General features: G+C 40.1%; 1 protein-coding gene across 1 annotated transcript in view; it reads right to left on the minus strand.

Annotated features, from left to right (window-relative positions):
• Nucleotides 1–14774, minus strand: part of MYO5C (myosin VC) — a 315165-nt gene that overhangs the window by 77346 nt on the left and 223045 nt on the right. Inside the window, exons 28-29 of the mRNA XM_053717482.1 lie at nucleotides 7569–7649; nucleotides 5352–5532 (exon numbers count right to left, since the gene is read on the minus strand). Of these exons, the coding sequence (XP_053573457.1) occupies nucleotides 5352–5532; nucleotides 7569–7649 (262 nt within the window). The remainder of the gene's footprint in view (nucleotides 1–5351; nucleotides 5533–7568; nucleotides 7650–14774) is intronic.

Raw genomic sequence — 14774 nt, forward strand, 5'->3', positions numbered from 1 at the left:
CCCCTCCCCTCTCTCCCCCACTGGATCTCACTTATTTACCATTTAAGGGAGGGCATCGGCTCTCCTCCTTTAGCTACACCTAATACACTGGTTACAAATACACATAAATTCATATTTGTTTTCAACTCACCGTTTGCACAGTATCTGCTATCTCAATCCGAGGCCTTTATCTTTTATACCATCTGGCCTCACCAACCCCCTCCCCCTCAATAATACCTAAGTTTACGGACGTAAACTTGTGGATCAATTAGAATCCCTACGTTTCTTAAGAATACTGTTACTCTCTGGTACATCTGAACTCTCAAAATCCATATATTATATCTCTTTACATTTTTAACTTTCCTTCCATATGTTTTTTCTACTTTAGCCTTTTACTTGTATTTTTTTTTTTTTCTCTATTTCTCTCCCCTCTACCCTTGCCCCATTTTCCATAATGGAGACCTCCATACGATTCCTCACTCTAAATGCTAAGGGCCTAAACTCGCCTGATAAACGCAGTATGTTAACAACATACGGCAAAAGATTAAAGGGACATGTCCTATTTATCCAGGAAACTCATTGGATAATAGATAGACCCCAAACATATAGATCGACTCTATACCCAAGCCTGATTACGGCCTCTTATACCGACAAGACAAGAGGAGTTGCAATACTCCTACATAAAACCTCCAGTTTGAACAAATATACTTAGATAGAGACCCTGGCGGCAGATTCATTATCTGTGTGTGTAAACTCAATGGTACCCTTTTTACCTTAGTTAACTTATATGCCCCAAATCAACAACAATTACATTTTCTATCAAAAGTCCTTAATCTAGCAAAATCGGTGAGACAAGGTCATATCGTAATTGGAGGAGATTTTAATGTCATCTGGGACCCTAAATTAGATAAAAAACTTGTAATGGGTAAAACCATTGACCCTTATACCAGTTCTACAGCAATTAAATTTAGATCCTTATCCGCTAGACATGAATTATACGATGTCTGGCGAACATGTCATCCTGAGGACAAAGATTTCACTTTTTTCTCCAATCCGCACAAATCCTATTCTAGACTGGATTATTTTCTAGTTGATTCTTGGCTCCTCAATGAGGTCACAAACTCACGAATACATATCTGTACATGGTCAGACCACGATGCGGTTTCTTTTGACATTTTTCCATCAGGGGCTCGCAAGGGGGGACATTCTTGGAGGTTCCCAAATTTTCTTTGGGAAGAACCAGGATTTAAGGACTCACTTACAAAAGCGATTAATGACTATATACAGTTCAATATACCAGGTCAAACTTCCTTCCAAATCTTGTGGGGGGCATTCAAGGCATATATAAGGGGGGTCTGCATCTCTGAATCAGCTAGAGTCCGGAAGAACAGAGGAGGTCTTTTGGGCCAGCTGGCCATGAAACTGAGGGATATGGAGAAAATCAACAAGGATAATCCTACTAGCTTAATTTCTGATGAAATTAGTGCCCTCAGAAGACAAATCCTCCAACTAGAGCATGATAGAATCAAAGCCAATCTGGCAAAATTTAAGCAAGTAATGTACCATAAAGGCAATAAGGCAAACGAGCTTTTAGCTCGAAAACTTAATGCAAGAACTGCCCACTCTAGGGTTCAAGCTCTAGAGATTAATGGCTCTAGAATTTTAGCTCCCGAGGATATCGGAAATGCTTTCGCTGATTATTACTATTAACTCTATAATCTTACGGAAGCAGAAAACCTTGATACCCCCTCTATCGATAGGATACAGGAGTTTCTAGACCCCCTTAAGCTTCCTACACTCACAGAAGAGGCAAGGAACTCACTCCTACATCCGTTCTCTACTAAAGAAATCTGTAACGTCATTACCCAACTTAAACCGAATAAGTCTCCAGGACCCGACGGTTTTACGGGCTCTTTCTATAAAATGTTTAAACAACATCTATCATCCCTCCTCTGCCCCTTCTTTAATGAGGTGGCCGAGGCAGGAAGTTTTTCAAGAGAGTTCTTGGAAGCATCTATTATCGCAATTCCCAAACCAGGAAAGGATCCCCTCTGCTGTGCCAATTATAGACCTATCTCTCTGATAAATTTAGACGTCAAGATGTATTCTAAGCTTTTAGCCAATAGGATTGTTCATCTACTCCCGGATATCATACAAATAGACCAAGTTGGCTTTACATCTGGCAGGCAAGGTCCTGACAATACTCGTAAACTTTTACAGGTGTTCTCTGAGTCAGCCCGCCGGGAGGTTCCCATCGTGGCCCTGTCTTTAGACGCGGAAAAGGCATTTGACAGGGTCCGAAGGGATTATATCTGGCAGGTACTTAAATCTTTTGGCTTTCTTCCCCAATTCATTGGCATGGTTCAGGCGCTATATACTGCACCATTTGCAACGGTCAGAGGCGTAGGTTTTAGATCTAGAGCCTTCCCCATTACCAATGGGACTAGGCAAGGCTGCCCTCTTTCGCCTCTGATCTTTGCTATGGTTATGGAACCTCTAGCCCAAGAGATCAGGCATTCTCAAGGCATAGAGGGAGTCAAGATAGGTGAGCGAACAGAGAAAATCGCCCTCTTTGCCGACGACCTGACCATCTTGTTAACTAACCCGAGCTCTTCAATTCCAGACGTTTTCAGGACCTTAGAATCCTATGGGGTTCTCAGTCTCTATAAAGTAAACATTCTCAAAACGGAAGCTCTAGCAATTAATCTTGATTCCGGGCTCCTCGCCACACTTAAGACCCGCTTCTCTTTCACCTGGCACACAGATCTTATTAAACACCTGGGTATATTTTTAGGCCCTGATATAAATAAGGTTATTAAATACAATTTTGAGCCATTGATTGTAGAAATTAAAAGTCTTCTACAGAGGTGGGATTATAGAGAAATTTCCTGGATGGGACGTATCTCTACTCTTAAAATGGCTATTCTTCCAAAAATTCTGTACCTATTTAGGTGCATACCTTATACGATACCAAAAATCTATCTATCTCAGATTCAGTCTATATTCATTAACTATGTCTGAAGAGGAAAGATTCCGAGGGTGGCGAGCCGTATTCTCCAACTAACAATAAACAAAGGAGGCATAGCTTTTCCCAATATATATCTATACCACGACGCAGCCAGGTTAACTCACATTGCGGCCTGGAGCAATGAGAAAGAGAAACCGGCATGGTTTTTGCTTGAGACTGAGGTTATCCCTAGAAAATTCCTACTAAAAGATCTAATATGGAGTCCTAAGCATAGGCTCCTGGATGCAGCGCTCACGAATAAAATAATCTTAGACAATTGCCGGACATGGCATAGACTTAGACATCACAAAGGACTGGCACCCCATCCTTCTCCTATTCATAGTCTCCAGGGACTGATGATGGGTCTCCCAGATATACATAGACAGGATTGGCTATCATGGAATTTTATCTGTGTTGGGGACCTCTATACCCAGAAGAGGCTATCAACAACTAAACAAATAGTCGCGCAGGTGAAAGAGGCTCCGAGATGGTTAATGTTTGAAAGTTATAGATTGTTAGAATATTGCCAGGCTTGGGGTTTCCCCAAGACACAGCTGAGAGAAAGTACTACTTGGGAGAAACGATGGCAAGCAGGGACTAAGCCTATAAAATCACTTACAAATCATCATCTGCTACTCCTCAGCGACTACAGCGAAATCATACCCTGGCAGATTAAGGCGTGGGGACGTGAAATAGACGTCCAAATTACCCCGATGGAAGTGGAACATGCGACAATGATTACTAAATCAGCTATACATTGCATAACTTTCCTTGAAATTTACTTCAAGGTTCTCTTAAAGTGGTATCTAACCCCCCATAAGTTGTCAAAGATATATCCTACAGCCTCCCCGCAATGCTGGAGGGAATGTGGCCAACAGGGCACAGATTTACATATCTGGTGGTCCTGCCCAAAAATTGCCCCCTTGTGGAGAGAGACTTTTCTATTGCTCTCTGACTTGGGTATCACACTACCCAAATCCCCAGCATTAGCCCTTCTGCATATCGGTCTTAGGGAACTACAAAAACCCCAAAAAATCCTTGGAGTTGCAATTTTTATTGCAACCAAGATGTGTATAGCCAGGTCATGGAAAAAACTTGAAGCTCCAACTTTAGCTCAGATCACTCAACTCATAGATTATTTAGCGTCAATGGAGAGAGGTTTTTATAACACGACTGACCGTATTGACAAGTACTGGACGATCTGGAGTAGGTGGGTTCTTAAACCTCCTTAGACGCCCAAATGCTTATTATTGTCTTTTTGGTCCCATGGTGGATCCATTATCCCTCTTAGAATTTTCTCTATTTCCCTTTCCCTTTTTCCTTCCCCCCCTCCCCCCCTTTCCTTTTTTTTTTTTTTTCTTCTCTCTTTTTCTTCTCCTTCTTTTTTTTTCATATCCTACCGCTGCCTTTTTTCTCTTTCAATTTTTGCTGTTAATTCGAACCTGATGTCCCTACTTAGTAACCTTGTTAGGGACTATCTGTCTCCACATTAGGACTTAACGACAGATGAGACAATGGGAACAGACACGGCCAAAAACTCTTTTGATGCCCTACAATTAATTAATTCGATAAACTAAACTTTATTTTTGAACACATACTAAAGGACATCACCCTATCTCTTGAGATATTTCTCCTCAATTCAGATGTAAGAATGAGAGTAACCTATTAGTTGGCAATTATTCCTATGTCAAAATTCTGTGCCAGTTTGTATTATGAATACCCTTGTATTTTATACTTGAAAAATTGTTCAAAGTCTGTTTTTTATGCTGATTGTTTTATTTGCATCTTCTTTGTACTGATTTATGCTTAATAAAGCTTTAAAAAAAAAAAATAATTACAAGTTTTCTAAACTAATTACACCTAATCGAATCCCCCTAATAAAATAAAAAAGCTCCCCAAAATAATAAAAAGCCCTACCCTATACTAAATTACATATATCCCTTAAAAGGGCCTTTTGCGGGGCATTGCCCCAAAGTAATCTGCTCTTTCATCTGTAAAAAAAAAGTACAATACCCCCCCAACATTAAAACCCACCACCCACACACCCAACCCTAATCTAAAACCCACCCAATCCCCCCTTAATAAAACCTTTTTTAAAACAGTGCGCTGAACATTATTGCTTTGCATTGGTAACATGCAACCATGAATAAGAAATACATAACAGTTGTGAGACATGGCATAAACCCTTTTTTTCAACGTGCATGACTACAAAGGAAGATGTTGTTGCTGAACATTATTGCTTTATTAGCATGATCATTACATATGTGACCCTTTGTACACTATAATACAAAATCATCAGCAAAATTACTAAATGCAATTCAAAAACAGAAGTTCTAAATAAGTTCATTATATTTTGCTCCAATACCTTGTTCTCAGCGGTCAACCTCATGACTTCTTGCCTGAAGGTCTCATTTGTGTCTTTCTCTTCTTTGTAAGACTTTTGCAGATGTTTAACATCATCATTAAGGTGCTCCACCTTAAAGTTTAGCACTTCAATTTCCTTTTCATAGCTCTCTTTCTGAGTCTGGAAATGATTTTCCAGTATTCTTTCAAAGTAAAGAAATAATACATATATTATATTAATTGTAAAATTAATAAATAATATTTTAGCTATTTAAGCTGAATATATTTAGGGCCAGATTACTAGTGGAGCACTATTTAATACTCCTACTTGAGCGTTAACTGCGCTATAAGTAAGCTTTTTGCGCTTGTCGGGTTACGCTCGTATTATGAGTTGAAAGTAAACTGTTTTCACTCGCTTGCTAACTCGAAAAGCACAAAAAGCCAAAGTTAGAATATCACGTGCACGTTCACGTATTCCCCCCATAGAAGTCAATGGAGCAAAAAAAGTGGGGGGAAAACACCCAACTTGCGTGCAAACCTGAACGCATATTCTCATGTGCACTAACCCGACATGAAAATATGAATATTTGACATTCCAATGTTCTTCACATAGCAGAATATGTTCTATTTATTCATAAATAAATATTTCTACATATATCTGATGTTGTTTGCACAAATATATATTTATGCCTATATATAGATATATACAGATATATATAGGAATATCTATTTAAAAATACTTAGAACATATATTATGCGCAGAAGATTGGAATGTGAAATATTTACAGTAAATACATAGTTAAACACTTTATTAAATATGAATATTGCATAAGTATGTTTTTACATGTTTTCATCTACTTAATACAAATAGATCTAATTCACTTTTATATATATATATATATATATATATATATATATAGATAGATATATATATATATATATATAGATAGATAGATAGATAGATAATGCACTCTCTGGGTTTATAATTCAATAAACTTTACTGCGTCACGGAGTAAAGTTTATTGAATTTATAAACCCAGAGAGTGCATTTTCTTCATTCATCTGTATTATTTCTGATGCACCCTGGTATTAATACTATTGAAAGTCTGTGAGAGTGCTGCATCTTCCAATTAGAATATTTATATATATATATATATACACATATGTATTTATGTGTTTATATGTGTACATACGTCTGTAAATACATATATACACATATAAATACATATGTACAAACACACAGACACAAATATTTATATATATATATATATATATATATATATATATACATACAGGTATATATACACACACACACACACATATATACATACATATATATTAATCTTAAGAAATGTACAGTATATGTATGTATGTCTATGTTAAAGCCCTTTGCCTGCTTTTTTTTAGACCTCCTCATATCTTTGAGCCCTTTTAACTTTTATGTAATAATTTTTATTAGATAGTGTTATTATGAGTGTAACTGTACTTTGTAATGTACTTTTTTGTTTCACAAAACACTTAAAGGGACACTCTACACCAGAATTTTTATTGTTTAAGAAGATAGATAATCCCTTTTTCGCACAACCAACACAGTTATATAAATACTGTTTTTACCTCTGTGATTACCTTGTATCTATGTCTCTGCAAACTGCCCCCTTATCTCAGTTCTTTTGACAGACATCCATTTTAGCCAATCAGAGCTGGCTCACCTAACTAAACATGCGTGAGCACAGTGTTATCCATATGACACACGTGAACTAACACCCTCTAGTGGTGAAAAACTGTCAAAATGGCGGCCTTCAAGTGCTTAGAAATTAGCATATGAACCTCCTAGGTTTTTAATAGTAAAATGGAAAATTGTTTAAAACCAGAGCTCTGAGGATGTGGTTATCATTCTAGAGTAAATTGCAATTTTTCTCAAGCGATCGTATTAACTTTCAACTTGTTATACCAACGGTAAATCTGATGAGCACAAACATCCGTATAAAGCCCTTATCACTCGCATGTTACTGTTAGAGCTTCACTCATAATCTGGCCCTGAATCTTCAGAAAAGAATAAGGACCAATTTAAAAACTCAACTTCTAAAAAATACAATAATGTCAAGAAAAATATTCAGAATTAGATGTTGTAAATATAGATTTAAATGTGGTTTATTTTATACAATTGTATTTGTTATCTTTGTAGATTTTTATTAAATGCAAATCTTAATTTAATAATTAAACAGTTAATACTTCAAACCTGGTTGCTTTCTTCAAGCCTTCATATGCGAACCAAAGCTCCCCATCTTCATTTAGGTTTTCAAGATTTTCTTGGGCAAGCCTGCAAGATACATTAATTAGGTTAAAAAAGTATTACCAAGAACATATGTACTAGACTGTAGTTTTCTTTGTTAAATAGCTAGAGAGAGGCCGTATTTATCCAGGGTCTGAGTTACATGTGAATTTCCCATCTAAAATGTTTTTAAATCCCATATTCCAGCGGCTGGGTCTCTCTTTTGCATAAAAAAATGAACTAGTATACATTTGTACTAAGCTCTCATTACATATGCAACATTTAACTGTAAACATCCACTTACATTAGTCCCACATTCTAGTGTGTCTACCTTCCATCATACACTGTTTCCAAAAATACTTCTAGGGTAGATGGGTCCAGTGAACTTGATGGGGTCCATTTATCAAGCTCTGAACGGAGTTTGAAGGGCCGTGTTTCTGGCGAGCGCCAGAAACACCAGTTATGAAGCATAACCTGTCCGCCTGCTCCAATACGATCAGGTTGATTGACACCCCCTGCTAGCAGCCGATTGGCCGCAAATCTGCAGGGGCGGCATTGCACCAGCAGTTCACCAGAACTGCTGGTGCAATGATAAATGCCAACAGCGTACACTGTCGGCATTCATCGATGTGCGGCGGACATGATCTGCAATATCGGATCATGTCCGCTCGCACATTAGTAATTAGGCCCCAATGTCTAAAATGCGCAAAGTATGACTGGTCACAAGGAGTATATATCTCCTTTTCACCTAGGGCCTGATGATCTAATGCTCTCCTTTCAGGTGAGATGATCTAAAAAATCATCTAGCAGTGAGATCTCTAGTGAAATTCTTAAAAGGCAGATTTTGCAATACTTCTCCAAGGGGCATTCGCTGCATTGCTGTATGTGAAGGAGAGACAAGCCCAGTGCAATATAGCACTGCATTGCATGGCATGGCATTAAAGTTTTGCTGCATTTACACTTTGTGCTTTGTATTTTATATTACTTTACACTTCAGAATAAGCTTTATTCCATTTAAATTTTGCACTTTCTATTTTGTATTATTTTGTATACAGTAGTGTATTTTTTTACAAATTACACTGCACTTTATATTTCTTGTATTTAAAATAAAACTGAAAAACTGCCAGCTTAAGTTTCTGAGAGAGCTTCATTACTTTCTATGGGCCCGCTAAGCAAAGATTCTCTAGTTTGGAGAGAAACTATAGAGCAGACTTCATAGGGGCTAAACTCGCTGAATTCTCTAAGAAAAAGGGCAAAACCTGGAAGTCCCAGAGAGATGAAAGATGCCTTCCATAGAAATGAATGAAGTTCTCTGGGGTACAGGATTTCACAGTAAAGAGAGAAGGTAGCTACAAAACACCCAGAGCTAATATAAAGGCTCAGTTTGCATCCTTATAGTTTAGTATATATTACTTTTTTGTCAGTTAAATAAGTATACTATACATTTTGAGCAAACTAAACCTGAATATGTTTACAGCTTTTCATAAGACTTGTGAGAGAGTTTCAGACATACCTTGGGAACTCCCGTGTGCAGCCAAATATAGCTAAGTATATCATAAAAAAATAAAATAATAAATAAAATAATAAAATATCTTCACGGACTGCTGAACTGCTGTGAAGGAAATCACAAACCCCTGTGCTGATTTTCTGCATTATTAAGTCATCTTTAAGTCATACAACTCTGCCCTTAGCCTGGCCAAATAAGTCTATTTCTTCTCCCTTGTGTTAACTCATGCATCCAACCCCAGAAGGCTGTTCTCAACCTTTAACACCTTCTATAGCTACCAGCACGTCCGCCCACTAACAAACTCAGATTATTGCTGAACACTTCAAAAATAAAAGCGACACAATAAGGAAAGACATCTACCCCTCACACCCTCAAGCCCAGCCCTCCTGCTTACCCCTTCTAGTAACAAATACTCTGCTACTTTCCTCCTGTAAAAAAAGAAGTCTCCATTCTCCATTTTACAAGCTGCCCACTTAATCCTATTCCTTCATGACTTCTTGCTTCTCTCTCTCTGCTTCACTAACCCCTACCCTAACTCACCTCTTTAAACAGTCTCTCATAGCTGACACACTTCCTGATACATTCAAGTATTTGTCAATCACACCAATCCTAAAAAAGCCCTTGCTTGATCCCTCCATCACTTCTAACTATCGGCCAGTCTTTTTACTTCCCTGTGCATCAAAATTATAGGAATGGCTAGTCTATTATCATCTTACTCCGTTTCTCTGAACTAACTCATTACTTTATCCACTAAAATCTGGTTTCCACCGTAAACACTCAACAGAAACCGCTCTCACTAAAGGCTCTGTCTTGGATTCCTTGTTTTTCTCTCTCTATACATCATCCCTTGGAAAACTTATATCCTCCATTGGGTTCAAGTACCATTTATATGCTGATGATACGCAAATCTATCTTTCCTCTCCTGATATCTCTCCCTCTTTATTTAACCAGATTACCAACTCTCTGCAATTTCTTATTGGATGTCCTCACACTACCTGCAACTAAGTCTGTCTAAAACTGAGATGCTTCTCCCCCCCCCTTTATGACACATTCAACATTTGTCATTTTTCTGACAGTTGGAGACTCTATTCTCAATACCTCACCCCACATCCACTGTCTTGGGGTCACACTTGATTTAGAACTCACATTCACCCAACATATACAAGCCCTTGCTAAATCTTGCCATGCGCACCTATGCAACATTTCCAAAAGTCGTCCTTTTCTTACTCAAGAAACAACAAAAATACTGATTAATTCCAGCATTGACTATTGCAATCTACTTCTAATTTGCCTTCCCAAACACAGCCTCTCCACCCTCCAATCGATTATGAATGCTTTAGTCTTACTGGATCCCCATACAATCCAGAATAGAATTTACAATATTAATCCCAACTTAGAAGGCACTCAACAGCCTCATTTCCAACTATATTTCCTCTCTCATCTTTAAGTATTCCTGACCCGTCCTCTATGATAAACTTCTAACTTGTATCTCTCCACTCCTATTATCTCTACGTCCCTCTCCCGCCTCCAAGACTTCTAATCTGTTACTCCTGTCTTCTGGAACACTCCACCCTGCTCCATAATACTGCCTTAACCTTGTATAGCTTCACACACTCCTTGAAAACACACTTATTTAGAGAGAGGGTTTACCATCTCTCCTCTGTTTTTAATCCTAACCAAAATAATTCTGGAACTAATTTATAAGCAAGGGGACATTAGGGTATTGGTGAGGAGTCCTAGGAGCTCCTGTGTTTTAGATTGCCTCATGTTACTCTGATACAGTTTGCTTACTTTTATCTTGAGGAATGCTCAGCCTTGAATTACTTAAATACTAGAACGGCTCAGAATCTTTATACAGCTAGATTCCACCACTCATATGTGCTCTTGCACATTGTACTTAAACCACTGTTGATATAGCACAATCCGGTTACCTCTGAAATTCACCCAAGCATAGCAGGGTAATACTGAGAAAGCCTTAAAGCAATAATTGTCCAGAGTTCTTTTATTGAAACGGAACCTATATTATTGATATAATATGCACAAGAGGTTTTAGTTAGGGCTCAGAGCTGGTTAACTACATATTGCACATTGGGCTACTTAATCAACCCCTGTATTATTTACCACGGAATGATATTTTCGTGGCAAGGAGATACCGGAATTAGCTATTTATTCAACAAAAACCTGTTTGTTTGCTGCTCCACAGCAGTTCGTTCAGCTGCTATATACACCAGTACACTTGGGTAGTACCTAAGTAAAAGTCAAACAGCAATAATTGACCGGAGTTCCTTTACTAATACGGAACTTACAATACAGTTTTAATATACAAAAGAGGTTTACGTTTGAGCGGAGGGCTGGCTAAATTATATATCGCACAAGGCAGTAGACCTAGAGATCTAGCTAAAGGCCCAACATAGACTCAAGGTGGAGCCAGCAACTCTCCAAATGGACAGAACAACCCAGAGAGCATACCTCTCTCTGAAAGAAGTTAACCTGTCTGTCCTAACCTCCTGAAGCCAGGAGAAGCCCTAAGATAGGGCCACACTTCCGAAAGGATATAACCCCCCCCCCAGACAAAGGGGGCCAGCAAATCGGCCGAAAGGACAGAGCACCTGCCCCCAGGACACAGCCATAGGCTGAACTGAGAGAACAATTCTCCAACGCCCTGACCTAGAAGGAATCCCCTGAAGAATTTAACTGGCTAGCACACAGATCAATGTGCCATAACTGCAGTGGTTCCACAGCGAACCCCTTTGCTTGCAGAGCAGCAAAACCATCACACTCTTTCAGCAAGCCGACCAAGGGAAACCAACCAAGACTAAAGGCAAGCCAAGGGGGCATCGGCACCCAGAAAACCTGGTCAACTGAACCAGTTCAACTAGCCCAGCCAAGGACAATGCCCAAAATTCCTGGAACTGGGGAACCCCGGACCAGCTCTAGCTCCTAACAGTCCGGTACAACCCACAATGGGATCCACAAAGAAAATGCTGAGAAAAACCTCAGCCACCGGAAGAACCAGAGTGAGGAGAGGTCCGAGCCCCCATAAACAAGAACCCAGAAACTGAAATCCCCCATCTGATATAAAACCAGACCCCCGGGAGATACCATACAATGTCCAAAGTAAAATGGACAATGAGAAAAAACTTGCCTGACCAGAAGACGAGACCACTCCTTGCCAGAGTCCAATGCTCCAAGGAGCTAAGGAAGCAAAAGACCGAAACAAGGTCACTAGAGCCCTAGGTGCAATAGCCGCACTATAACCAAGAACAAGGGGCTACCTCGAGGACAAAGTCACTTGAACAAAGGCTAGTCCCCACATCACCCCCAAAATATCAGAGAAGATGAAAGAAGGAAGTGGAGCATCCCCCAGCTCCGGGGAAGAAACCCTAAACAGGGCTCAAGGAGACCACACTACCCATGTCCCTACAAAGGAACCAACTCCCGAAGGGAACCTGGTCCCCCAAAGGAACCCGAGGAACGGACGAAGTCCGAAAGGTCTCAAGAAGAGAACCACAGAAGGAACAAGTCCAAGGACAAATTCCAGAACCTCAGAAGGCCAAACCACTCAAAACAGTGGTAAGGGGGTGCTAAGCCCCCAATCCTCCCAAGAGAGGAAGGAAACTCTAGGCCCCGAGGAAATCGGGGCCAAGACTGTGATGCAGTGGAACTCCACTGACCCGGTCACCAGATTAAAAGAATCCGTATGGCTGGGAGGATTGTGTCAGTCCTTATTCAGCATTTAGAGTGTTTAGCTGAACTTATAAGGAAAAACAAGAAAACACACAAATAATAATGTGAGCGCCCCACCGGACCAGCCATGCAGAACAGGCACTACGTGTCTGATTAAGCCACAGGACAAGATATCTGAATCCCAGCAGGACCAGCCACAGCTGGGGCATAACTGTCAAGTTGGCTAAATCCTCCCTCAAAGGGGAAGGTGAAACAGACAAACCTAGGAGTAACGTGTCCCTTAACAAACTTCTGAAGAAGCAACCAGAGAGAATCGATCCCAGAAGTTTCCGAAGGAAACACATAATCGAAATTAAAAGACATCCTAACCGGATAAAAGAAAATATACGGCAACCCGTAGGTTAACGCCCAGGAAGAAAGCAGGCATACCCGCAGGACCAGCCAAACGGAACCCCGATCTTCCAAAAAAAACTGGGAAAGATCTCAATAATCAGACAATTTGGAACTTATGTCATCCTCTCATGTCTAATGAGGTGAGCCATTCGAAGTAGAAGACTGCAGATTCCCGTATCCATTAAGGATAGGATCCTCTAATAACTTTAAAAACGTGTCTGAGTAAAACAAGAAGACGCGCTATTCCGTAATGGAAGGCACAACACTCAGGGACAGCTACACCTGCAGGGAACTGTATAGGCCCACCCAAGGCCGGTAGACCCGGGACGATCGGGCACGAGCACAAATGCAAACAAACAACTGGACCTTGCAGACCCATAATCGCCAAAAACAGAATTTATGCTTACCTGATAAATTACTTTCTCCAACGGTGTGTCCGGTCCACGGCGTCATCCTTACTTGTGGGAATATCTCTTCCCCAACAGGAAATGGCAAAGAGTCCCAGCAAAGCTGGGCATATAGTCCCTCCTAGGCTCCGCCCACCCCAGTCATTCGACCGACGGACAGGAGGAAAATATAGGAGAAACCATATGGTACCGTGGTGACTGTAGTTAGAGAAAATAATTCATCAGACCTGATTAAAAAACCAGGGCGGGCCGTGGACCGGACACACCGTTGGAGAAAGTAATTTATCAGGTAAGCATAAATTCTGTTTTCTCCAACATTGGTGTGTCCGGTCCACGGCGTCATCCTTACTTGTGGGAACCAATACCAAAGCTTTAGGACACGGATGAAGGGAGGGAGCAAATCAGGTTACCTAAACGGAAGGCACCACGGCTTGCAAAACCTTTCTCCCAAAAATAGCCTCCAAAGAAGCAAAAGTATCAAATTTGTAAAATTTGGCAAAAGTGTGCAGTGAAGACCAAGTCGATGCCTTACATATCTGATCAACAGAAGCCTCGTTCTTGAAGGCCCATGTGGAAGCCACAGCCCTAGTGGAGTGAGCTGTGATTCTTTCAGGAGGCTGCCATCCAGCAGTCTCGTAAGCCAATCGGATGATGCTTTTAAGCCAAAAGGAAAGAGAGGTAGAAGTCGCTTTTTGACCTCTCCTTTTACCAGAATAGACGACAAACAGAGAAGATGTTTGTCTGAAATCTTTTGTAGCTTCTAAATAGAATTTTAGAGCACGGACTACGTCCAAATTGTGTAACAAACGTTCCTTCTTTGAAACTGGATTCGGACACAAAGAAGGTACAACTATCTCCTGGTTAATATTTTTGTTAGAAACAACCTTTGGAAGAAAACCAGGCTTAGTACGCAAAACCACCTTATCTGCATGGAACACCAGATAGGGCAGGAGAACACTGCAGAGCAGATAACTCTGAAACTCTTCTAGCAGAAGAAATAGCAACCAAAAACAAAACTTTCCAAGATAACAACTTAATATCTATGGAATGTAGAGGTTCAAACGGAACCCCTTGAAGAACTGAAAGAACTAGATTTAAACTCCAGGGAGGAGTCAAAGGTCTGTAAACAGGCTTGATCCTAACCAGAGCCTGAACAAATGCTTGAACATCTGGCATAGC

Source organism: Bombina bombina, chromosome 6 (assembly GCF_027579735.1).
Source record: "Bombina bombina isolate aBomBom1 chromosome 6, aBomBom1.pri, whole genome shotgun sequence".
NCBI classification, from domain to species: Eukaryota; Metazoa; Chordata; class Amphibia; order Anura; family Bombinatoridae; genus Bombina; species Bombina bombina.